Source organism: Periplaneta americana, chromosome 16 (assembly GCF_040183065.1).
Source record: "Periplaneta americana isolate PAMFEO1 chromosome 16, P.americana_PAMFEO1_priV1, whole genome shotgun sequence".
In the NCBI taxonomy this organism is placed as follows: domain Eukaryota; kingdom Metazoa; phylum Arthropoda; class Insecta; order Blattodea; family Blattidae; genus Periplaneta; species Periplaneta americana.
This window is the reverse complement of record NC_091132.1, coordinates 156,472,100-156,500,010: the sequence shown is the minus strand read 5'-3', so window position 1 is coordinate 156,500,010 and position 27,911 is coordinate 156,472,100. Positions and strand designations below refer to the sequence as shown.

The following is a 27,911-nucleotide window of genomic DNA, read 5'->3' as shown; positions in this document are numbered from 1 at the left end:
TTCCTTTTATCGCATAGACAATAAATTTTTATCGTAACCGTAAACGATCGTAACGATGAAGGACGTACCGGTACTGCATGCAAAAATATAACAGCGTTGCTATACGTAGGGCTTCGCAAAGATGTCTTATTACGCCGAAGAATGTGTGGACCAGGGACATGCTCTCACGCCCGAGGTGAAAGTTGATGAAGATCCGATGCCAATTTCATTCCGTATGCTGAAACATGAATCAGAGGTGAGTGGAGCGCAAGGAATTCACTGGTCTTTTTCCAGAGTTTATATTTTATTTTGATTACCACAGGCACTACATCCTATCAACATTTTTGTAGCCGTGCTTTTTATTGTATGTTAGAGGTAGAAGAAATTAGATAACTATGTATTTATTATTTATGTCATGTTGTAGCTAAGTCTAATGTTGAACTTACCTGGTTTTGTAGGTCACATCTTAAAACGAAATTGCAGGTTACACCTTACTCTTAATGGTTGCCAAGCTACATATTCTCGCAGTGTGGGTCTTAGGTATTATGCTTATGGACACTGGGTGTTAGAGTCAGGGAGGTAGCGTTGTTTGAGATTATTTTCTTTTGTGCGGTGTTTTAACGAAAGAAAAGTAGGCAGTGGTGGCTTTTTCACAGTTTCCCATCATATAGAAGGAATTTCTAGCCATCGAATGCAATTAACCATAACATATTATGCGCTGACAAGAAAACAGTCCAGATTCTTGTATTTTTTAAAATTAATCAACGCAAATATCTTTACTGATATAACACTGTGAAGAATATATGCTACAATATACAGTAATGCACAGTAGTATATTATAATATGCATTAATGGTCGAAAAATTCAAAAACTTATGCAGAGTGAACTTTGCGTATTCATCATCACAGACGTTAATAACGTTTTTGCATGAAAATATGCATTTGCATATAAAACCTCCCCTTATCCACCATAATGTAAAGCACATGCTGTGGGTTATGATCAGACTGCGGCATACGGACACATACAGAACAACTTGTAAAGTTAGAAGTTGTCTTCTAACATTCTGTAATAAATTGCTCATTTAAGACGTCCCTTTGTACTGCAGGAACGGAATCCTATGAATCAGCTTGTGCCTGGTATAAAGGAGGAATATGAGGCCCACAGCCGAGATCTCACATCTGAGGTAAAATTTAAGAAGGATCCCGAGGCAATTTCGTTTCCTGTGGTGAAACGTGAACCAGAGGTGAGTGCAGCACAAAGAATGCACTGTGTGTTTTTCTTCCAATGTTCATCTTGTGTGTTCATCGTAACGGACACTGCCTCTTCACAGCACTACTTGCAGCGTCTTTTAGCCTGTGATAGCGGCAAAACGAAATTGCTCGTTATACTTACTCGTAATGGTTGCCATAGCTACACATTCTCACAGTGTGTTATCACAGTCTTGTATATACAGACACGTATGTCAATAAGTAATAAATATGCATCCATAGATAGTTGCTAGCCACTAAGATCGCTGCTGTCGCCTCATTACAGACAGTGCGAAATAGTACCTGCTGAGTTTATTGTTCCTAGCAACCTCACAACTCAAGCTTCGTGACTGTATATGCTAAACTTTGTGATTATTTTGATAGTGTGTTGTACTTGACTTGATTTCTTTTTGTTTTCTCTATGATTTTGTGTAAAATTTTGGATGCGTTTTATTGTTTTCGAATGATTATTGATTATTCCGTACATATATGCATAAATATTATCACCCTGTCTTCATTTGTCTTTTGATAAATTGTTTTTAAGTATTTAGATGTCCTCGATATGTCTTTTCTAGTACATTATGCTGCCAGTGTATATAGGAAAAATATTTTGTAATTTTAGAGTAAATTGTGGGGCTTATTTGATTCAATTGCAGAAGGTGCTCTAAATTTTGCAAAACATTCTGATGCATACAGACACGTACATCTATCAATGTATTGTTTATTTTATGAAGTTTATGATGTGCATTCAATTTTATTATAGATAGAGAAACGTAAAGTTAAAAACTTAACTTGGCAAATCATGAAATTATTGGAAATAAAAATAGAGGTTTTTAATTTTCCCCACTCATACACGTTGGGTCCACACCTGTGGAGTAACGGTCAGCGTGGCTGGCCGCGAAACCAGGTGGCCCGGGTTCGAATCCCGGTCGGGGCAAGTTACCTGGTTGAGGTTTTTTCCGGGGTTTTCCCTCAACCCAATAGGAGCAAATGCTGGGTAACTTTCGATGCTGGACCCCGGACTCATTTCACCGGCATTATCACCTTCATATCATTCAGACGCTAAATAACCTAGATGTTGATACAGCGTCGTAAAATAACCTAATAAAAAAAAATAAAATACACGTTGGAAGGATATTGCGAAATGCTTGTTGTCGAAGTGTGTGGTAGCTCAGTGGTATAATGTTTGAGTACCTGCAGGTACGAAACAAAATGCTACTAGTGTGCTAACTCAGAATAAGTGAACCTTATAAAAGGGAGGGTAGAGGTGTTAGAATCAGGTAGGTAGGGATGTTTGGGAATGTGTGTTTTTGTGCAGCAGTTCAATGGAACAAAAGCAGGGAGTGATGTTTTATCATAGTTTCCCTTCATACTTAAGTATTTTCTATCCATCTAGTACAGTCAACAAAGTTATTACTGTTTTATTTCATTTTTTTGCAAAACATTTCTAATTTGGGTTTAATTGAACACAGTCTTGAAAATATGCTACAATATCTGCGCAATAGTATAGTACATGCAGGAATGGATTAAATATGCACGATTTGCTTTTCGTATTATTACAGACCTTCATTACATGTCTAGAAGTGTTTTTCAGTATGAAAAATTTGCATTTGTATATGAAACCTGGCCCCATTCCTCATAATGCCAAGCTGTTTCATGCAGATGTATGAAGAGCAGCTTGTAATGCCAGTAGTCGTCTTCTAACTCCCTGTAATAAATTGCTCATTTAAGACGCTCTTTGTACTGCAGGAACGGAATTTCTGGGATCAGCATGTGACTGGTATAAAAGGCGAATATATGAACCAGAGCCCTGATCTCATATCAGAGATAAAATTAGACGAAAATCCGGTGCCAATTTCGTTCCCTGTGGTGAAACGTGAACCAGAGGTGAGTGGAGCATAAGTGTTCTTCCAGTGTTTATCTTGTATTTTATTGTCACAGACACTGTCTCTTGACAAGAGTGTTTGCAGTGCCTTTCGCTTTATGATAGAGACAAAAAACACTTCTCAATATTTATTGTTACAAGATATGTAATGTTGCAGAGAACTGATGCTCCCTTTAATTTTTTCACCTTTTTGTTTTTAAGTGTTTACGTACCTATTTGCAATGTATCTTTTGTAGAATATTATCTTATCCATGAGAGAAGATATTTTGTAACTTTACTGTAAATTATATAGCTGAGTTTGAGTGTATTTTAGAATAGGTTCTAAATTTTGCAAAATGTTGTGATATAGTCATGGAGTACATCATCCAGGAACCTGTTGTTTACTTTAGTTACTCTTATGTTGTCAGTATAGTGCATTTAATTTTAATACAAGTAGGGAAACGTAAAATTACGAACTTCATTTTGCCAATTTTAAAATTACTAGAAATAAACAATGTACCTGAATTTGCTTTAGTTCTTATGACTAGAGTCCAACTTAGTTAAAATTCTCGGGAAAATTATGAAGTTCACAAAATTGTTCAACGAATTTTCTGACCGATTTTTTCTCAACAATATAATGATCAGTATTGTCATAGCAAAGGAATCTTTGTGTACTGGAGCTTTAGTATAATTGTATACTTAATGATTTTGTCTGACAAGAAATATGGAGCTAAGCTCGAACAAAATATAATGAACACAAAAGTACTATCGAAAGCAAACTGAAACGGGTCATTATATACCAGGCAATGCAAATTTAGAGGTCATACATTGACTTTGTATTAGACATTGTCAGAAAAATGGGGATTGTACCAATTTCGTTAAAAGGTGTGTAGTTACAATTAGCATGTCTGATATTGAAAGTAGCAAATCGGTGTCCAGACCCTGGTTGGGACTAGTTGCCTGTTTGAAGCTTTTTCAGGTGTTATCCCTTAACCCTTTGAGAGCAAGTGCTGGTTAACTTTTGGTGCTGAACCGTATAACATTTTGCTGACTTCACTGGGACACTGGATAACCATTGCTGTTGTTAAAATGTAAGATAAACCACTTACAAAATCCACCAAATACGTGACTAGAAATTGAATTATTCGTTCATAGATAATTTTGCTGTTATAAGTAATTAAATATAACAGCCATTTTCCACCGGTGTGCCATGGAATACTGAAACGACCCACTGGTGTGCGGCAGAATATGAAACATGACACAAGTCAAAGTGTAGGTGTGCGAGCAGCAGAGAAGAGAATGACTCATTCGCATCTAGAGTAACCAGATTAGGGAAATTAAAATGTTTCCTGCCTTAGGTATCTGATCAAAACATGTAATAATATAGTATCTTTTCGTATCTCCTAAATATGAAATTAAGAAAATATACATAATACCATAAGTTAGACACCATTATTGCATTGCAATAATTTCTGTCATTAAATTTTGCATTTCTATCATAAACTTCAAATAGTCATACAAAAGTTGTGTTAGTTTAGTTTCTGAATAACATATATTTTGTTTCTGTTCTCAACGTCTTTAGTACCATGCACGTCTTCACTATTCACCAGATCATCATTCCTCAGTATGTTACTAAAATTAAGTCATAAAATTTAAGATACTTTATTTTATATATTAACGCATATGCATTTATCTCAGTTATTTGTATTTTATAGTACCTATTCCCATCTAAAATCGTAAAAATTCCCCTCCTGCTTGGGGAAAGCAGCTTTAGATTATATGAGTGTAGTGCAGGATTTTAAATTACACCTTTGTGTTTCACATGTTGGAAAAGGTTCAAAATTGCTGATCTATAAGGAAAAGAATTACTCCACGAAAAATCTGCCCCACGCATTGTCTTCTACTAGCTAATTCTACTAGGTCTAATATGAATTTGAATGCACTTTTGTTAATGTAAATTCTGCTATCTTTTTCTTTTCATTCTTCTGTATTTTTAGGAAGAGCAGAGTGACTTGGACACAGTTAAGGAGAAACGAAGGATGGAACTAATGGCAGAGGAGAACGATAGTTTAACAGAAAGGTGAGTGTGGTGTGCGATCCTTCACATATAGAGTTCATTATGTTTGAAGTTTCCGTTTACTTGACTGTCTAAAAGAACCTTTAGAAGAATTGTCTATCTAAATCATCCAGCAATAATCAGTCATCACATTCACACTCCACGTCCACACCTGTGGAGTAACGGCTAGCGCGTTTGGCCACTAAACCAGGTGGCCCGGGTTGGATTCCCAGTTGGGACAAGGTACCTGGTTGAGGTTTTTTCCGGGGTTTTCCCTCAACCCAATGTGAGCAAATGCTGGGTAACTTTCGATGTTGGACCCCAGACTCATTTCACCGGCATTAACACCTTCATCTCATTCAGACACTAAATAACCTAGATGTTGATAAAGCGTCGTAAAATAACCTACTACTCTCAACTCTTCACACTCCACTTCCCTTGATATCTAATTTCCATAAGTATTGTTCAAGGTTTTCTTCAAGTTGTTCACTAAAAGTGCCTAGATTGGCAGGCAAATAATGTAGATGGACATGCAAGAAGTGATCCCTCACACTCATATTGAATTCCAAGTTCTTGAAACTCTTGATCTTCATTAATACTATTTCTTTATATTTGCAATCTTTCTAATTCCCACGGAAATAATGAACTACCATTTTGAGTCCACTACAAGGGTTCTCCTGCTAACCACTCATCACTTTTATAAAGTCATTGGGTAACATTACTAATTTGGCTGTCTTAATTATATCTCCTTCTTCTTGTACTTCTTCCATCCTGTATTAAGCCTGGTGGCCTGTTGCGTTCTCATTCTTTCCTTTCAGCAGATAGCCCTACTGTCTCTCTCACACAAGAAACAGTTTGGTGTTGTTATTAAATAATGCAGAGTTTTTAGCTATAAAGCCATTAACTCTCTTGCTCTCCAATATTTCTCACACAAAGTGAGTTTGGAGTAGTGCTGTCACGAAATCAGCACTGCAACTTATGATTTTCAAGTTACGGGATAGCCATGTGCTTCTCTGTAAAAGATTGCATATAACTGTACAACTACTCAGTGTTCAGGCACCGATGTAGAAAATGTTGCAGTAAGTAAGGAATCACAGTCATATAAATGAGACTGTTTATGTTATTAGTATCTGAGATGCATCGTGCAAAAAAATTATCAGCAGTAAAAATGTGTAATGAAGTTAGAAAATATCTACGAAAGACAATAGTACATTATGCAACGAGCCTATAATGGTAGTAATTAAGACGCGAACATGTTTGTTTATGAAACGAGCGCAAGCGAGTTTCATAATTTTCATACGAACGTCTTAATTACCATTATCAGGTCGAAATTTCGAATAAGTTTGCCACTTTATGAAGTTCAGATGAAGTTGAGAAAGACTTAGATGTTAATAGCATGTGGGATATTATCAGACATAGTATGAAAATTGCAGCTGAGCAGAGCAAGTTTTTCATGAAACTAAGAAAAAGAAACCCTGCTTTGACGAAGATTGTTGCATGGTAGTAGAAAGAAGGAAACAGGAAAAATTGAAAGTCTTAAGGAATCCAGTTGAGGAGAATAATTATTTCAGTGAAAGATGGGAAGCAAGTCGTACACTTAGGAATAAGAGGAGAGGTTACTTGCAGGAAATACTGAATGAGGTAGAAAGAAATGGTTGAATAAAAACATTCGAGATTTATATAAGGGTTTAAAGGAATTTAAGAACGGATATCAGGCAAGGGTAAACGTGTTCAAGGATGAGAATGGTGACTTGCTTGCAGACTCCTATTCAATCCTGAACAGATGGGCAGCTACTAAATGTACATAAGCCAAATAGAAATGATCAGGACGAAATTCAAATACAACGTGCTGAGCCATTTATACCCGAATCCACACTTTCAGACATAGCAATTGCAATAGAAAATGTTAAAATGTGCAAGTGTCCAGGTATCTATCAAATTCCAGCAGAATTAATACAACAGAGTGGAATCGCATTATCTATCGAAATTTATAAACGTGTACTTGCTATTTGAGAAAAGGAAATTGTACCAGAATAATGAAAGGAGTTCATAATTGTATCTATTTTTAAGGAGGACAAGACTGATTGTGGTAACTTTCGAGGAATATCAATTTTGCTGACGTCGTACAAAATTTTGTCCAATATTCTTTTGAGAAGATTAACTCCATATGTAGATGAAATTATTGGGGATCACCATTGCGGTTTTAGGCGTAATAGATCTACTATTGATCTGATTTTTTTATATTCGACAGATATTGAAGAAAAAATGGGAGTATAAGGGTACAGTACATCAGTTATTCATAGGTTTTAAAAAGGCATATGACTCAGTTAAGAGAGATATTTTATATAATTTGAATGTGGTATTCCCAAGAAACTAGTTCGATTAATTAAAATGTGTCTCAGTGAAACTTATAGCATAGTCTGTATAGGCCAGTTTCTGTCTGATGTTTTTCCAGTTCACTGTAGGCTAAAGCAAGGAGATGCACTATCACCTTTACTTTTTAACTTCGCTCTAGAATATGCCATGAGGAATGTTCAGGATAACAGATAGGGTTTGGAATTGAACGGGTTAAATCAGCTTCTTGTCTATGCGGATGACGTGAATATGTTAGGAGAAAATGCACAAACGAAACACGGAAATTTTACTTGGAGCAAGTAAAGAGATAGGTTTGGAAGTAAATCCCAAAAAGACGAAGTATATGATTATGTCTCGTGACCAGAATATTGTAAGATATGGAAACATAAAAATTTAAGATTTAGCCTTCGAAGAAGTAGAAAAATTCAAATATCTGGGAGCAACAGTAAGAAATATAAACGACACTCTGGAGGAAATTAAACGCGGAATAAATATGAGAAATGCCTGTTATTATTCGGTTGAGAAACTTTTGTATCTAGTCTGTTGTCAAAGAATCTGAAAGTTAGAATTTATAAAACAGTTATATTACTGGTTGTTCTTTATGGTTGTGAAACTTGGACTCTTACTTTGGTAGAGGAACAGAGAGTAAGGGTATTTGAGAATATGGTTCTTAGGAAAATATTTGAGGCTAAGAGGGATGAAGTTACAGGAGAATGGAGAAAGTTACGCAACATAGAACTGCATGCATTGTATCCTTCACCTGACATAATAAGGAACATTAAATCCAGATGTTTGACATGGGCAGGGCATGTAGCACATATGGGCGAATCCAGAAGTGAAAGTTTACTAGAACACTCACACACAGAGTTCATGCATCTATAGTTAGACTGGTCACAGACATGTTTTTGTATGAAGTCTTTAATGGATGCTCCAAATCCTGGCAGATACCTGAAATTTTGTCATGAATATTAGGCAAATTCTCTTGGTTGCAGCATACACACATTATATGGCATATCCCTATATGGTTTCACATATGGAGGGCCCAAAGAAGCACAGTTGCTACGACCAACTTTCTAGTTTGAATATTTCTGCATGAAAAGACTCTGGACATCCCTAATTGGATAGAGAAGGTGTCATCGTGCTGTTGTGACGGATCTTTGTGATGAGATCCCTTCGGACTTGAATCAACACGACTGATCTCGTCATTTACATAAAATTCTGTAGTTTGATTAGTTACATCATCACAAAGTTTCTCCCTCTTAATAGGTAATACTTAATTCTCTAATGGAACACCATATTTTGTGGCTAATTTTACAACTGTAGGCCTCTGTTTCCTTGGAGACCAAGGCATATTTCTTTCAACTTTCTTGAATGCCTTTCCCAATGCATATGGTGAAACCTTACTACTATCCTCAAGTAATTCTTTATTCAATTTGTCTTTGAAAGCCCTTCGACTCTTCTGCTTCCTAATCACAGCCTTGGATTTTCTTACATTGCGTTTCTGGACAGTTTCTGTCGATTTTCTCTTCTATCTATAATGCTTATCAATGGCAGGTCTGTGCGTTTGTCGTCTCCATCGTTCTTATTTTTTTTGCATATGCCCTTTGTCTCTCAGCTCCAGTTTTGGTCATTCTAGAACCTTAAGAGTAATAAAAAGGTGAAGTAAAAATATCTAAATTAATCCAAAAGTTGCTTGTAGGATTATGTTCAGTATGGATTCAAACTTTAACTTAAATATTGCACACATAATATAATACAATAGGCCTACTTACTACTTGTTATTAGGCTGGTAGATTCAATATTGTATATATATTTTAGAGAAATTTTTGCAGATGATACAGCACTGAATACATTTCAAAAAGCAAAGCAAAAAAAAAAAAAAGCGATTTTGCTAGGGAAACAACTTTTTACACCATCTATGGACCACTTGATAAACTAGCATTTCTTAAAATTTCCAGTAGTTGGCACCAGTAATAATCTTGTTACGAAAACATTTAAAATACTTTGTCAGTCGTGTGACATGAAGACAACCATTTTTCCTTACAGTGTACTTGCATAAAAGGATTATATTTCTTAAATAGAAGATAGAGTGGATATCTGGTTGCCAAAAAATTATGTGTGCCTTACATATTGGACTTCTAAAAAGAAAGTGAAACAATTGTTTCATCTTAATAACTATTCAAAAGATTGCTCCCCTAATATTGATTTCATATTCACTAGCCATAATTATATTCATGTGAACTATTATTTTAACATCAGTTATTATTGGATCTATTGGTGGATTAAATCAAATTTCAATCCGAAAAATCTTAACATACTCTTCGATTATGAATTGTCTTAATGCTAGGTGTTGGACCATGTGATGTATTTTATATTGTAGTGTCCAATACATTCTTAAAATGAAGAATATTGATCTCAGCTTAAAAGTAGTAATTTCAATCTTTCATTTGATATATGATACTTAGATGAATTTATATTTTTATTATTTTCACTTTCATCGGACACAGACAGCGCAGAAAAAGAGCTGATAGAACGCCTTTTGAAGTCAGGAGTAGGCCTGTGGATATAAACACCAGTTGTTCTTCTTTCTGTTCAAGTTCTTTTACAGTTATTTACAAGTTATATTTTAAACTGGAACTTAAGAATTCTTTATTCCTTCAAAGTTAACTTGGGAATTATTGACTTAGGATTAAATACACTACTCTGCAGGTTACATCATTAATGCTATGTAAGTGCAAGATTGTCTGTCCATTTAATTAAAAGCTTTCTTATTTGTATTGGAAACTTAGGTTAAGGAAGGATTTAGTATTTCGCTATTACTAACCATTGTATATTAATTTAGCTATGTTCTATATGCTTATGATTACTCTAAATATATTATTAGTTATTCTCATTATCACAGCAATTGTTGTTAATGCATTTAATAATTAATCACCCCCATTACTTGTGTCCTTTTGAAATCTTTGAAATTTTATGTTATTATTTGAACTCAAAGTCTTGTGGAATCCGTAGCTGTGATATTAGATTTGATAGGTAAACCACCTGAACTACCTTTAGGGTCCTACCTGTCAACCCCCCTTTATCGACATAATACCCCCCTGGCTCGACATAATACCAATACAAATTTCCTCGTGACTATTACACTTTTACTACGTCATACTACTTTTGACCAATAAAACGATGCAAAAGGACGTGTTCAAAGCAATCATGGCTGTTTATCGCTACAATTTTATTACTTTCCTAGCGTTTGTTTGTTTTTATCACTTCCCTATAATTTGTTTCTTTGTTTGCCAACATTTCAAACTGCTGACTTATTACAGTACTGTAAAATATGCTTTGCTCTTTTTTCCCGCATTGATAGTCAACTGAAAATGGCGGCTCTGTTCAAATATTTTGGTAAAGCTAACATTAGTGAAATAGAACTTTAGTAATTCAATATCTTATTGTATTACAGTACTTTATTTCTACTAATCTTTATACATTTTCATCTAATCCTGTAATAGTCAATTAAATCCCACTCGACATTTGATTTTCTCTATACAAATAAAAGCCCCTAGTAAGATTACTGTTCATAATACTTATTTCGAAATTTAATCAGTAATATTCCACTACGAGATTTTAAAGTGACTATGTTAATAGATTTAAACATTTTATACAGGGTGATTCACGAGGATTTACCTTCCTTTACTGAGCATATTTCTGAATACATTTTGAGAAAAAATGTTATATAAAAATAGTTCCTACTCTCAATATTTTCAGAGTCATACTAATTTAAAATTGTTTGTAGGTAAAGGACTAATAGAAAAATGGAATGAACCATTTAGAAGTATCATTTCTTTAATTGGCAAGTATTATGAAACTGTAAATGTGCTGTGAACTCTTTAATTGCTTCGTAGAGACATCTTTTCCTATTTTTAACTAGAGAATTACATTATTATTACACACTTATCACAACAGTTTTATTACTAATCACACCACTTCCACCCACTTAATTATTAGCAGATCAGTTTTCGTCCTAGTTTACAGTCTTGCAGAGTTCACAACACATTTAGAAAAATGTCGCCGTCTGCGTGAGTACATTTGGCCGCACACTTGTGAACGACACTTGCTGTATGCAGTGGCTATCTTTGATTTCCGTGGCGCTCGCGCTGGCTGCTGACTGAACGCTGACCAAGATCATCCATTTACAGCAATGCGTTCCAAGAACGAAACGTAACTCTGTAAAAAAAAAATGAGAATAGGACTAATGTTTATATGACATTTTTTGTGCAGAATGTCTTCAGAAATGAGTATCGTAACGGACGGTAAATTCTCGTGAATCACTCTGTATATCACAAGAATAAGAGATAAAAAATGTTATAGCATATTTGCAATACCGGATTTCAAAATAATCGCAGAAAATTGCAGGCTCATGTCGAGAAAGAAATAAACCAAAGGCAGGTGACTTTGGACAGAAATGTTTATTAGAATTAAAAACCGACTAAGAGTTGACTGACGTTGTGTAATCCTAATAACATTTATCGTACAGGTGAAGTCCTTCAGATAAAGTACAAATTGTTGAGAAATTTAATACTTGCAACATTAGTCATAAATTATTTACAAGGATGCATCTCTAATGACAATATACCTCTTGCTGAAATGGATTTGTTTTGATATGAATATGGAATAATTGTATGTAATTATGTTGCGACTATTTTATAGACTGATAGTATATTTCCTTTACAGGATTGCATCTACCAACGAGAGAACTGTATCAACAATATTGGACGGCATTGCACTTGAAGGGAACGAGACTTTGTGAGATTCCAAAGAATTCAGGTTCCTCGAGGAAACCAGTGCGACGTCATGAAAATGAGAAGCAGTTGGAATTTGAATTGCCTAAATTATGTTTCTCGAATTTGGCAAAACTGAAAAAGAATACTTTCAAATGCGGTGTTTGTGGTAAGTGTTTTTAAAAGAAACGTGACTTAAAAACTCATGAAAGGACGCACACAAAACAGAAGTCTTTCAAATGCGATGTTTGTGGTAAGTGTTTCTGTGTATAGGGTAATTTAAAAACGCATCTTGTCCGGCATACAGGCGAGAAACCTTTCAAGTGTGGTTTTTGTGGTGTTTCTCGTATTCGAGTAACCAAAAAAAACCATGAACGCCAGCATACAGGCGAGAAACCTTTCGAGTGTGATGTTTATGGTAAGTGCTATTCTGTGTCTTAGAAAGCCACAAACTCCATCACACTGGGGAGAAACCTTTCAAGTGTGATTTTTGTGGTCAGTGTTTCTCCTACTAGAGTACCTTAATAAATCATAAACGCTTATACTCAGGCGACTTGCCTTTCAAATGTGATGTTTGGGGTAAGTGTTACCTTGTTTCGAGAAGTCTAAGGAACCAAAACGCCTGCACACAGGCGAGAAACCTTTCAAGTGTGATGTTTGTGGTGTTTCTCTAATTAGATGAGCATAAAGAATCGTACGCCGGCACACAGAAGATAAACCTTTCGAATGTGGTGATTGCGGTAAGTGTTTGTCGGATTCGAGGACTCTAAGGAACCACGAACGCTGTCACACAGGTGAGAAACATTTTTATTTAAGTGTGATGTTTGTGGTGTTTCTCTGTGTCAAATGACTTGAAAAAACATGTACGCCGACAAACAGGCGAGAAGCCTTTCAAGTGTTATGTGTGTGGTAAGTGTTTCTCGGATTCGAGTAACCTAAGTAAACATGAACGCCGGCATACAGATGAGAAACCTTTAAAATGCGCTTAATATTACATGAACTCCGTCAAAGAAGTGGGAAACCTTTTTAATGCCGTGTTCGTTTTGAGTGATTCTCAGCCGAATATCCTGAGAAGCCATTATCTCTTGCACCCTGATGAGATACTTTCTAAATGTGTTTCGCTGGTAGATATAACTTAAGTACTCAAGTGCTGAAGTGTAACAGGAAGAAATTTTTTTATGAGGTTTTTGTGGTAAATGTTCTCGCGGTCATATAGCTTGAAAACACATCAACGGCTATACGCCACGAGACTTTCAATTCTGATATCTATGATACGTGTTTCTTTTTAAAGACTATTTCAAATGTTTTCAGAAATACTGACGAAAAATTTTGTAATGCGACAAATGTGGGGTATGTTTTTCTGACTCTTGTAACCTAAAACTTCATGGACGCTACTATAGGCTAGAAAAATTATATAGGCTACTACAGTTAAAATATATACATTGAAGGTGAGCATTCGCAGCTAACGAGAAACTTTCCTGGAACATGAAAGTTGATTCACTCTATTGCTTTACTTTATTTGGTTATTTTACGACGCTGTATCAACATCTCAGATTATTTAGCGTCTGAAAGAAATGAAGGTGATAATGCCGGTGAAATGAGTCTGGGGTCCAGCATTTGCTCGTATTAGGTTGAGGAAAAAACCCCGGAAAAAACCTCAACCAGATAACTTGCCCCGACCGGGGTTCGAACCCGGGCCACCTGGTTTCGCGGCCAGACGTGCTGACCGTTACTCCACAGGTGTGGACCTCTATTGCTATCATAAATCCTTTTTCTCGTAGTATTGTGGCAATGAAGCGATAAAATGATATCGTCTTCATCCACCATGTCGAACTAATTCAGAAATCCAACAGAATCACTTTCAGTATTTTGTTATGTGTAGCTAACCAGACCACCACGTCATTATGAATTCTTAAATATGTGTCATAAATTTTTTAGTTGGTAATCTTCGTTTATATTGCCTGGCTTGTACTCATGAGAGACTGCCATTGTTGAGTTGTGCACAAGTAACATCAGAATACATAGTTTCGACTTCACATATCATAATTGGCATACTTATCGATGTCATGGCACACTTATGGCTGTCTTTTCCATTCTTGGTTGATCGTGAATCAAAAAGCATTTTTGTAGTCATACAATATACTTGTAAAAGATTTATTATTCTATCCATACTTTTATATATTTATCATGTTATTATTTGTAATCATTTATGGCCGTGAAAGATATGAATTATCATACAGGGTGAAATGAGACTATGTGCTACAAGACTAAGGGCTGGTTTCACCAACCTTCAGTAAATCAGTCCAAATGAGACATCAACTACTGAACATTAAAATATTTAATGATTAACAAAAATGCGAGCTGCTCACTAACCACATTTTCTTAACAATTAATGAACAGTAAATAATGGCTCACTTCGGATAAATAAGTGCGATCAATAAATTTTTCATAACTATATCAGAACATATTTCTACGTAACCAGAGTCTACTAAATCGCAAGTCATGTACAGTATTAGAAAAGAATTTTGTTGTGCCACGTGGTAGTGGAAATGTTGAAATTTTGACCGCGATTTACAGGAGTATCTTTATATGTGCGCTGTCTCCATAGACTTCAAACCCAGCAGGTATAGTGCCTTCTGCCGCTTATTACGTCACGGCTCTCCTATGGAGCAGTCAGTAGCCAGCTGACTTGTCATCGTGGGATCCGAGTTCGATTCTCGGTGTTAACTTTTTGTTATTAACGTAACTAATGTCTATACATGTTACCTTTCTTAATTTTTTTTATTTTTTGTAGCGAAACGAATTATATCCCAACTCTGGCTCCACTAGAAAAATTAAAATAAAACTCTTGATGATCAATTTTCTTCCCGAAACAAATTAAAGAAAAATTGCAAAATACATATGTGGATTTAATACTTTGTTCACATAGCAAAGGCATCTATCACTGCAGGGCATCTTCTGGGCATTGGGTCCACTAGATCGCGAAAATAGTTACAGTACTCGGCGAAATCTTCCCAGTTAGCCAGAACTTGATCCCTCAACTGATCTGGATTTTGAGGTGGGTTGTCTCGATATTTGTCAATCCTTTTTCATGCCTTTCCTTGAACTGTCTTTGAATATTTATGGCGGTGTGCGCAGAGAGTTTATCCTGCTGGAAAATTAAATTTCCTTCGGAAAGAAAACTAGTGTAAATTTCATGAATACAGTTCCTTCGATTCTTTTTAGGCCAGTGCAAACATATCTCATGGGTACCTACAATATAATTCTAATAAATGAAAGTTAATATATCAATTAAGTTCTGTTATGTTTGAATGCACATTATGTATCAATTAACTATTATTATTATTATTATTATTATTATTATTATTATTATTATTATTATTATTTAGGTGTGTAGTTATAATAACCACTTTCATGTGTTAAAATAAATTATTTATATCATTCGTGAATTTTTGTGCAATTCAAATTTTCAAAATGATCGTTTCTTTAATAGTTAACATTATCTCCATCTGATTCTTAATTTTCGACCAGTTCCATATATAACAATTCTGCATCGAAACGTTCCGCCATTTTATATTGCATCTAATGAACCATTAAATATTTAAAGACAGAAATTTCTGTCACTAAATGTAATGTCACTGGTTCGTTAGGCTAAAGACGCTTGGTGAGATATAAAAATGATTTAATGAACCAGTAAATAAATAAATGAATTGTTAAAACCTTAATGAAGCTTGGTGAAACCGGCCCTAAGAAATATAACGGGCTATGTAAACTATACTGTACCATGTATAATGTGTGGAATAAAATGAATTAATATGAATATAGAAAGAGATTATTTTGTTCAACTTTTACATATTAAAATTAATAAGCTATGCTTATTCACGAAGAATAAACTTTCCTTAAAGTAATATATATTTTTAAGAATTAATTTAGGTAAACCTTTTATGCGTGAACACATCTCGCAAGTCCTCTCTTTCGGGCTGATACTTTGCTGATACAACTAAAGGCTGCAGAGAAGAAGCAATACTGTTGATATTCAGTTTTTTTTTTTTTTTTTGAAATCACCACTCTCGGTCCACTGTTCAAATCTGGGAAGTTGTTCTAGTCATCACTACTCCTAGCTTTTCTTAGTTATTCTTGTCCACTGTGTTTTCTAAATCTGATATTTAGTTGCTGCAAGAGTGTCTAGAGAAGCACTTTTGAAGTCACAGACCTCAGATGAGTTAAATATTTGCTTCATACGTTAGGTCTATTTTTTGTGAAATACTAATTATGTTCATTAGATCTAATTATTGCTTGACAGTTGCACTTTATCTTGCGATTTTCGTTTTGTGGAAAATTCAGTCAAGACTTAATGAAGAGACATCTGAAACAAGAAAATTGTGTCCATTTTCTTCAATAAATCTCTTAGCTATGAGATAAAAGCATAAGAACAATAACACCCTATTTTCTATACATATTGATTACAGACCTTGAGCTGTACTAACGATTTGTCAACTCCGTTAAATGTACAATTTCGTGTATTAATGGAAATCATTCACTCCCGATTGTTAATTCAAATTTGAACGAAATGAATAATTTGTTTGTATTCTTTAAGTGACACATGAATTTTTTTTTTCCGAGACTGCATAGGATCTTATTCTCTCTCTCTCTCTCTCTCTTTTTTGATTGCATTACAGCATTATTACTCATATTATAACATTATAACGACAAAAAAACTGTATTATTTACAAAACTCCTGAGCAAATGATCAATTATGTCAGGAAACAGTGATGTTCCTAGCTACGTCTCTGTATGCGATTTAGGATTACTTTCAGGTTCAGGTCGATCTGGTTGGCGAGTTGGTATAGCGCTGGCCTTCTATGCCCAAGGTTGCGGGTTCGATCCCGGGCCAGATCGGTGGCATTTAAGTGTGCTTAAATGCGACAGGCTCATGTCAGTAGATTTACTGGCATGTAAAAGAACTCCTGCGGGACAAAATTCCAGCTCATCCGGCGACGCTGATATAACCTCTGCAGTTGCGAGCGTCGTTAAATAAAACATAATATTTAATATTTCAGGTTCAGTTTTATTTCACCGTTCTGTGCTAAAATAACGACTGTATCATAGCACACTTTAAGTGTGGTGTCCAACCTTTTTTGGTTGACGACACACTTTACAAAAATGCCCACGATGTCGCGATAAACTGTATTACTAATAATAATAATAATACTAATAATAATAATAATAATAATAATAATAACTAGTGTTTTTCTTCTGGAGATGAAAGTGGTGAAACTCTGTGTAGAATATTTCATAGTGGACAGGAAGACAATTATTGTTCACTTCAATGGAATTTGATCATTTTTAATCTCCTTTTCGTCCGAGTTAAACTTTCAAGGTCTAATCGGATTTCATAGAAAACTTATATTAAAAACATAGTTCCAGCGCGTTCCGCCAGAAGAAAAGCACTGATAACACCTGCTATGTAGTGTCGGACATTCAATGTTGTAGATAGGTCGATGTTAACACGCAATGGAAAAAAAAAAGCAGCAACTTGAGTAGCATTAGAAAAAAACTATGGTATGTGCCAAAAATCACAAACTATCCATGCCGGATGTCCGGTATAAATTTTATTATAACTTTTGAAAACCCATGTATTTGAATTAATGTGAAATCTCCGCTTGTGGAATGCACAGAGTTTCTATATACGCGGCCTTATGGTTGACAGGCCAATACGTAAATCATCTTCAAGATGCAGCAGTCTCTTTATTTGTTTAGATTTCAAAATGTAGTATTTTTGTGGTAGGATATGCTGATTCTGACAAGTATGGCGTTGAAAACGGAAATTCTAAATGTATTTTTAGTTTATTCGGGACCATCGACATTATATTTCCGCATAATATTAAACGCTCGGGATTTTGTTTATATTCATATTCACGCCACGTAAAACCATATTCCAAGTATTCATCACTGTATTTACGAAACGCAGTGAATTTTTGTGAAACCTCAAATGCAGTGGCGGCTCATGAACTTTTGGATTGGGGGAGTTGCAGTAGATTTTGGTACATACAAATTTCACTTTTTGATATTACTAATACTGTAAGTATAGGAGAAAAATAAATGCACTACATATCGAAAAATCAAAACTTCCTGACTTAGTTGGGAGATGTCTGTGGCATCACTTGCCATAATCGCTATAAAAAAAAACTAATACCATTGATTTCAATCTGAATTTCAGATCGGCAGACACTTCAATTCAATTCAATTCAATTTATTTGGCCATTAGACATACAGTTTTAGGCTTCGTCAGAATACATTGAAAAAACATATAAATACATTTAAAAAAGCACTAATAACAGAAACAGTAAAATTTAAGTAATACAATGAAAACATGAAATAATCTGAAACTTTTAAATTGAAGAAAACTAACTAAACTGCAATTAAACTTATTTATTAAAATACAATTTCGTACAAATTTGTGTTGAAAAACTCAGCAACAGAATAAAAAGGAATATTTAATAACCAATTCTAAAATTTAGTTTTGAAACTATTGATTGGTAATTTATAATATTGACTTGGGAGCTCATTATAAAATTTCATCCCCATAATTAAAAAGTTTGTGTTGCTATTGTGTAATCTACAATATGAAATATTAATTTGTTCACTATTTCTAATTTCATGATCATGTACATTGGCTACTAATGAGTAATTGTCGATATTTTGTCGAGTGTAAAGTACTAGATCATATATATACAAATTTATTATTGTTAAAATCCGTGATTGTCTGAAAAGTGGCCGACAATGCTCCAGATAGTTTGATTTACATAGAATTCTAATGGCCTTCTTTTGTAAAATCAAGATGCTTCCAATTTTGGTTCCATTTCCCCAGAAAATTAGAGCATATAGAATTATCGACTGAAAGAAAGAAAAGTAGGCACAGCTTAAATAATTTTGAGAAACGCCAGTAGTTAATTTTTTTGCAAATATAAAACTCTTGATAGCTTTGTGCATATGTATTCGATGTGCTTATCCCATGTTAAACTGTTAAAAAGTCCCAGAAATTTTGTGTAGTTGACTCTGTTATCCTTATTTATTAGATAGTTTAGGCTGAAAGTTAAGTTGATTGTTTTTTCTTGATTAAGCAAGAAACCATTAGATTCAAACCATAAAGCCATCTGTGATAGAGTGTCGTTGTTGAGAGCATGTAATTGATTTAGAGGAGAGGAAGAACATAGGAAAGTAGTGCCATCTGCATACATAATTGTTATAGCTGTAATGAATTCTGGAAGGCCATTTATTGCTTTTTAAAATAATAGGGGACCAATTATTCAGCCTTGAGGAACCCCATAATGTGTAGTGGTGAGACTTGACCAATTTTCACCTATAGCAACTAATTGACTTCTGCCATGAAGATAGGTTCTAAAAATATTTAGTGTGTTCTCTCCAATACCATAAAATTCTAATTTTGATAAAATTAAATTATGATCAACACAATCGAACGCTTTAGTGAGATCATAGAATGTAGCATTAACTGGTGACCTATTTTCAAAATTTCTTAAAGTTTCCGTTATTAAAAGCTCAATTGCATCATTTGTTGATTTACTTTTCCTAAAACCAAATAGGTTAGTACTAAAGAGATTTGAATTTTCAAAATAATCATAAATTTGATTGAAAATTACATATTCGAATACCTTAGATAACGCAGGAATGATAGAGATTGGCTTGTAACTACTTGGACTTGTTCTATTGCCTTTTTTATATATTGGGATTACTTTCGAAATTTTTAGTTGATTGGAAAATATGCCTTGTTGTAGACAAATATTGATCATATGTGTTAGAGGGATATATATGGAATTTATAACTCTTTTTAAAAAATCATTTGACATATCATAAACGTCTTTTTAATTTGATTTTTTCAAGGTATTTATTGTATCCCATACCTGGTGACAACTTTCCATTTAAAAGTACACGAGATTTTGTCATTTCTGTTTAGTATATCCACAGGAGATAGTTCAGGGCGTTGAATTCTGGATTTGATTGTGTCCACTGAGTCAATGAAAAATTCATTGAACTCTTCCAGCGATATATAATGATTGTATGATTTTGAGTGTTACTGGATCTTTCTCTATTTATGAGATTCCAGGCAGTTTTACACTTGTTATCGGAGTTTACGATTAATTTAGTATTATAATCCAGTTTTGCTTGAGTTAATTGGCTTCTGTACTGTATCTTAATTTCATTTAATTTATTTTTAGCCATTGGCAGACCTGTCTCCTTATTGATGTGATGTATTAGTAGTTGGGTTTTCATCTGCTTTAATTCTTCTGAATACCATTTGTTTTCTTGTTTTTTACTTTTATTCAGTTTTACTTTCTTGATTGGGAAAGTTAAATTAAAATATTCTAATAATAAATTTAAAAATATATTAAAAATTTGAGCAGATATTGGGTCTTTGCATTTAAGATGGGTTCCCTATCAATATTGTTGATATTATAACAGAATTCCATTACTCTTTCCGTGGTAAAAAAAACCGTTTTTTTAACCATTTGAGGTTGTTTATATTCATTTCTCAATTGAATATGTAATTTCAATGTAAGAGCAGAATGGTCTGAATATGGGAAGTTATTTACCAGAATGTTGTATGTTTCCTGCTGACTATTTATAAAAATGTTATCGAGGCAGGCTTTTCCTCTCGTAGGAGTATAATTTCCTGGATAGAAATTATATTGCCTTAATAGATTTAATAGGTCAAGTACGGTTGTTTTATCTGTTAAGACATCAAAGTCAGAGTTTACGTCTCCTCCGATTACTACTGTGTAATTGTGCCATTTTGTGAGTATTTGAAGAAGCTTTTCGAGTTGTATTGAAAAAAAATATTTGAAGAACCGCTAGGAGACCTATAAATGCAAATAATTATCAATTTAAATGAATCAATCATTACTCCTGAACATTCGAAGTGAAATTCTATTTTTAATTCATTTAATTCCATTGGCTCGAATTCTAAGTTGCTTTTGACAAAAATAGCTGATCCTCCATAAATATGGTTGGATCTTTTTAAATAATCATCTAATTTAAAGCCATCAAAATTTATACAGGGTATTTAAAAAGTACGGGGCATAATTTCAGGTATGTATTTCCCACATGTAGACAATCAAAATAGTTCATTACAACATGTGTCCGGAAATGCTTTATTTCCAAGTTATGGCCTTCAGAACATTGAAATTCACCAGAACGTTTTTCTTTCCGCAGGTCGTTGCCGTCAAAGGAGACATTAACCCATTATATCCCACCGTTTGATATATCAAACACGATGCAGCTTATGATGTTTGATTGTGGTATATTTGCATTTTTGTTATTATTGTGATTGTTGGTACACCAATTAGCTTATAAATCATCAACCTCTATATTGGTAACAATGGAAAACTTTAATATATTAATTTGGCAGTCGTTGCGAGTGTTGAAATTCCAGTACCAGTCTGCATGGAAGATGGATAACACGTAAGTTGGATTTTTATTTTATAAATGGTTGGTTTTGAATGCTCGATTTTAATTAATTATTTTAACGTGTTGGCAAATGTGTATCCTTTCAGTACTATTATAGTTTTTCATAATAATTTGAATAATATGGACTGGAGGACTACGTAAACTTTGATGTTTGATATATCAAACGCTGGGCGTTTATGTGAACTTTTATCCATCTTACAGGAAAGATACAGAACAATCGATAAAATGGCTAGATGAGGTGTTAGATGCAGATGATCCTGAAATATGTGCAAGTATACTTGCTGCTGACGAAATAGAGGCAGTACTTAACCCTCCTGCTGATGGCGGCGACAGTGATCGGGATGATGGTGGCAGCGACGACGATGAAAAAACTACTTTTATGGATCTGGGCAGTGCAATTTTACTTCAAGAAGATGTGATGAGGATAGTAGACAGAGGGACCATTTCAAACAGAGAGAGGATATAAATTTTGAATCAAAAATGAATGAACCTAGGGTTGAGAAACGATCAGAAAATTTAAGAACAGTCGCGTCTCATAGAGCATTACCATCGAACTCTACTACTTCATCTCATCTGAATGTTTATCCTTCTTCAAATTCTGAAAATGTAAACAAGTCTATACCGAAGAAAGTAAACAAATCTGTACCCAAGAAAGCTAAATATACAACTGAATGGATTGAAAGAAATCTTCATAAAACTAATTTAATTTCTCTACCACCCTCCCCTAATGATCATATTTTTGATTTGAATTTTAATAAGTCTCCCGATGAGTTGTTCAAAATGGTATTCGACTTAGAAATTATGGGAATGATATGTCGGAGACTGTATTATATGCAGCCCAGAAAGGATGCATTATACATTTGTCCATTGAAGAACTATACACATATTTTGCAATTTTTTTAGTTTCCGGTTATGTGAAGGTACCACACCGGCGGTTATTCTGGGAAACACGAGATGATTCACACAACTTATTGATTTCAAATGCAATGACAAGAAATCGATTTGACATAATTCATAGATTTCTTCAGTTCAGTGACAATTCTGAAATAGATCAAACAGATAGGGTATTCAAAGTAAGGCCCCTCATTGACTACCTGAACAACAAATTTCAAGAATCTGCTCAACCTCTTGGCTCGAAGTATTCACTGGATGAAGCTATGGAGCCGTATTATGGCCGTCACTCAATGAAGCAATTCATTCGCAGCAAACCAGTACAGTTCGGCTTCAAGTTCTGGTGTTTAGCCACACGTGAAGGATATCTTCTTCAATTTTGTCCTTATACAGGGAAAAAGGATAGGATTCAAGGTGAATCATTGGGGTCGTCAGTTGTTCAAAGTATTTGTATTGGATTTATTCCTGTTAACAGTTTTGTCTTCATTGACAATTATTTCAATTCTTTAGAATTCCTCAACACAATGTTATAACATAACGTAAATGTAACAGGAACAATTCGAGCTGATAGGACTGGAAATGCACCGTTAAAAGACCTAGGAAAACGGTCAAGAGGTGCAACTCACACCCTTCAATCAAAAGACAAGAAAGTAATGCTCATCAAATGGCAAGATAACAATCAAGTGACTATGGGCTCTAATGTTCAAGATGAAAATGTGACACTTGCTTATGGAACTTGTCAACGATGGAATCAAGTGAAAAGAAACGTGTTGCTGTTACTCAACCGACAATCATCAAACACTACAACAAGTATATGGGGGGATGTTGATTTGTTCGATCAACACCGAGGATAGTATCGAATTCGAATCAGGTCAAAAAATGGTGGTGGCCATTTTTCAGGTTCTGTTTGAATGGGGCGGTAGTAAACATGTGGTTACTGTACAGGAAAAATGTTCCAGGGTATCCTTTGTTGGAATTCATAAGGAGGATAACATTGGTAACACTTTCAACTCCAAAGTTGAGCTCCCCAAGGACGTCTCTTTTGCCGTAGAAACCATCACTGATACCAACTAAATTGCGGTATGATGGAAAAAGTCATTTGGTGCAATTTCAGGACAATCAAAGGCTCTGTGGATTATGCAAGAAAAGTGCAAAATACAACTGCATCAAATGTAAAGTTGCCTTGCACCCAAAATACTGCTTTCTAAAATTCCACACCAAGTAGGATAATGTGGATTACTTTTGTATTTATGGATAATTTGAAATAAGTGTTCACAATTTCTGACTATTTATGTTACAATTTATTCCATTATGATTCATGGAAATAATAATTTAGTTTCTTGCAAAATTCAGTGTAAATTATTTTACATAAGGTACATTGGGGTAAGTGGAAACTTGGGAAAAGTGGAACCTATAGCTGTTACGTTAAAACTATTAAAGCCTAGTGAAACTATTAGGTAATAATGAACTCAAAAAGTAAATTGGAATTTATTTGCACTAAATTTCATTTTCATATATGATTCTCTGGCACTGTCATTCGTTAGGTTCCAATTTCCCCATAGAAAACTATGGGTTCCACTTATCCCAGTGATTTTACATATGCTTGAAACCTTTCCAAACATCCCCATAACCCAAAACAGTTATTTACCCTGTCACATCCCACATTGCTATACACCAACGCCCAGCGTTTGATATATCAAACACAGAATAAAAGGACGTAAATAACACTATTTCGAATTCTTTTATATTTTATATTCTTATTTGGCATATAATGTTAATCTCTGAGAGTTTTCACAAAAAAAAAATCGAAAAAAAATTTCTCTGGGATATAATGGGTTAAGAGGGCACTCTGACAGTTCATTCCGAGGCGAAAGTTACATTCAGTGTTGTGTAGGCGTTATACTGTGCGACATGTATTCAAATCAAGAGCTGGTAGAGATACACTTCATGTACAGTAAGGCGGACGGCAATGCTGCGCTGGCTCGTCGTTTGTACCAGGAGAGGTACCCACAGCGACAATGTCCAGATCGGAAGACATTTGTACGTCTCCATTACCGTCTGTGCGAGTATGGAAAATTTAACTCTCCTGGTTTGGGAAGGGGACGACCAAGATCTACAACTCCAGAAGTACAGGAGGAGATTCTGGAGGCTGTGAACATGACTATTTCTATCAGCACACGAAGGGTAGCGTTGCAAGTCAATGTTCCTCATACGACTGTCTGGAGAGAGTATCAATTGTATCTAGCCTTATCATTTGCAACGTGTACAGGCCCTGTCACCAGCAGATTACCCTGCACGAGTTAGGTTCTGTCAGTGGTTCTTGCAGCAGTGTGGTGTAAATCCGAACTTTCCTGCCTTAGTATTATTTACAGATGAAGCACAGTTCACACGAGATGGCATAACAAATTTCCACAATCAGCATGTATGGGCGTATGAAAACCCACGTGCAACTGTTCCATCTCATCACCAGGTGCGGTTCTCCCTCAACACGTGGGCCGGTATCATTGGTGATCGATTAGTTGGACCCCATGTACTTGTAAACAGACTTACGGGGCAGGCGTACAAAAACTTCCTGGAAAACACCATACCTCATGTTTTAGAAGACACTCCACTGATCAATCGTCAACACATTCACTTCTTGCATGATGGCGCTCCTGCACACTTCAGTTGTACGGCTCGCCGGTACTTGGATCGAAGGTTTCCTGATCGATGGATAGGTAGAGGTGGCCCAATTGCTTGGCCTCCACGCTCACCTGATCTGAACCCTCTCGATTTCTACTTGTGGGGCCATTTAAAATCATTGGTTTATACGTCTCCGGTGCCTGATTTGGAATGCCTTCGGAATCGAATTGTGGCATGTTCTGAGGACATGCGCAATACTCCTGGAGTTTGGGATCGTGTTCGCAGGTCAATGAGACATCGATGTGAGGTCTGTATTCAAGCAGGAGGTGGACATTTTGAACATCTTCTTTAATGACAACGACCTGCAGAAAGAAAAACGTTCCGGTGAATTTCAATGTTGTGAAGGCCATAACTCGGAAATGAAGCATTTCCGGACACATGTTGTAATTAACTATTTTGATTGTCTACATGTGGGAAATACATACCTGAAATTATGCCCCGTATTTTTGAAACACCCTGTATAGTCAATATTATAATCACGCAACCAATGCTCCGTGAAACACAAAAATGAATAGATGTCTAAGTTGAAAAAAGTTTCCAGGAGATTAATTTTGTTATTCAAGCCATGTATATTAAAATATAAAACATTTATTGTTGTTTTTTTCATTTTTCTCTTTTATTAACGATCTGGAATTGGTTTTTATGTAGTCTGTGTTTGGGGGCGTCTCTTTTGAAAAGCCCTAGTGACCAGAACCCCTTGAGGCCAGATATTAGTGTCCAAAGCTCGAACAATATTATCATAGTTAATTGTAATTTTGAAAGATGCATATGAATTAGGACATTTTGATTTGAGTGGCTCGCATTGTGCCTCCGGGAAACTTTCTTTCACAAATGATTCCAAGCTATCCACTGTAGTAGTAGGATCTAGTCTAGAAACAACTAGATTCCCTTTTTTGGTAACCGTTTTTAGTCCCTTATCATTGGGTATTGATTTGTTCCCAACTACAATTTTTTATTCTTTCTCGTTGATCCATTCTTTCCCACCGTGATCCAATCTTATTTCATCAGAAGTCTGACTGTTTACTTTAGGAGGAGGGACCTTGTTTTGGTTTGCAGCTGTGACCTCGTTTTTTTACTTGTCTTTGCTAGATGTGGCAAGATTACAGGCAATGTCAGTGGCCGAAGAATTTGCAGCGCTAGGTGAAATTCCAGCGCTCACCGGTGTAGTATTGCGCTGACTTTGTTTACTGGTTGGCGTTTTTGCAACAACAGCACTGAAAGATGTCTGGGAGATGGTTGGAATTCTTGGTGATTCCGTGACCGTGCCGATCTTGTCACCTGCTAGCAAAGACAATTGACTCTTAAGTTGATAATTTTCATTTTTTAAATCTTTTATGTCTGGTTCCAGGTTTTTTACATATCCCAGAACTTGATTTAAAGTTTCAACAATATTTTGCGAGTTGAGTCGCACTGTCTCTATTTGCACTGCTAGAGATTCAGCATTACTGATCTCTGGCAGACATATTGACCTCTCAGGAGACAAAATTTTTTTGGTTGGCGTCTTCTTCTCGATGGAAATTAGATCACTCACCGGGGATTGATGAGAAGATCCTGGTAGAGGCTGGCTCGAATTGGTGTGGTGTCGCCCCTCGTTGACCTTGCTGTTGTTAAACAGTCTTCACACCGAAAGTCTGAGGATCCACCCGACATAAAAGCCTCATATTCAGCATCTCCAAATTTGAGGCAGTCAAGGTGGAATCGTAAGCCGCACGGCCCAATACACTTCAGATTCCTGCCTTGGACAGCTGACGAACATTTCTTGCACGTACCTTTGGTTGGCCGCATGTTGCCTCAGCAGTTACATGCGAACCACACGGTGACACACTTATTTAACACTGACTCGATTAGGTAACCTAGTCGTCGCAGAGCTATGTAAAAACAGGTCCGTTCGTTGCAACGATCTACAACCAACATGCAATCTACCAGTTCATTCTGAATTGTTTTAGAACTACCTTTAAACAGTGGCATGTTCCAAATGATTTTTGAGAGGCTCGTTTAGATTACTCACGAACTGTAGCAACCCACGAAATACACCAGGGTTCTTCGAATCGTTTTTTCATCATGTCCCCTAAGGGGAAGTTCATATTGGCCACAAAAGCAATTTTTTAAAATAATCTCACGATTTTTTCTCATTTCTTGATTATGTATGAGAATGTTTTTTCTGCTCGCTTCACTTAGTTTCGCAGCATTATTAGTTTTGCCTAACATTGCCAATGAAACAACATTTTTCAGGTGAGACAGAAGATTCGTGCTTTTTAATTTTTAGGGGCAAATGTCTTAAATCTGTCACACTACTCCTAGTCTATGCAATATCACCACCGAAGACGAGGCAAGGAAAACAAAATAGAGAATTTTTTTGTTCACATCCACGTAACCACAAATGCTTAGCGTAAATTTCATTGTTATACTTCCTTACACATATACACTATTTCGGCTGGATGAAGGCTGAGTAAGATTTAAGTCGGGTAACGGACGACCATTTAATTTCACTTCATTACATCAATCTTCTCCACAAGGGAAAGTTGAGAAAAATAAAATTAATATCCTGTAATTCACACACACTCATGCTTGCACATTTG

The 27,911-nt window shown here is 35.4% G+C and overlaps 1 protein-coding gene across 1 annotated transcript; it reads left to right on the top strand.

The window, feature by feature from the left end:
- On the top strand, positions 1–12,618 carry LOC138691510 (uncharacterized). Its single transcript, XM_069813493.1, has 5 exons — positions 1–235; positions 1,085–1,222; positions 2,976–3,113; positions 5,088–5,170; positions 12,227–12,618. The coding sequence occupies exons 1-5, from the start codon at positions 122–124 to the stop codon at positions 12,300–12,302; spliced, it is 549 nt and encodes a 182-aa protein (XP_069669594.1). The 5' UTR covers positions 1–121; the 3' UTR covers positions 12,303–12,618.
- The last annotated feature ends 15,293 nt before the right edge of the window (positions 12,619–27,911 follow it).

Bases quoted from the DNA above. Each gene is read 5' to 3' on its own strand.
- LOC138691510 (XM_069813493.1), top strand. From the start codon at position 122: ATGTCTTATTACGCCGAAGAATGTGTGGACCAGGGACATGCTCTCACG. The intron at 236-1,084 runs GTGAGTGGAGCG...TTTGTACTGCAG, and splicing joins TGCTGAAACATGAATCAGAG to GAACGGAATCCTATGAATCA. The intron at 3,114-5,087 runs GTGAGTGGAGCA...CTGTATTTTTAG, and splicing joins TGGTGAAACGTGAACCAGAG to GAAGAGCAGAGTGACTTGGA.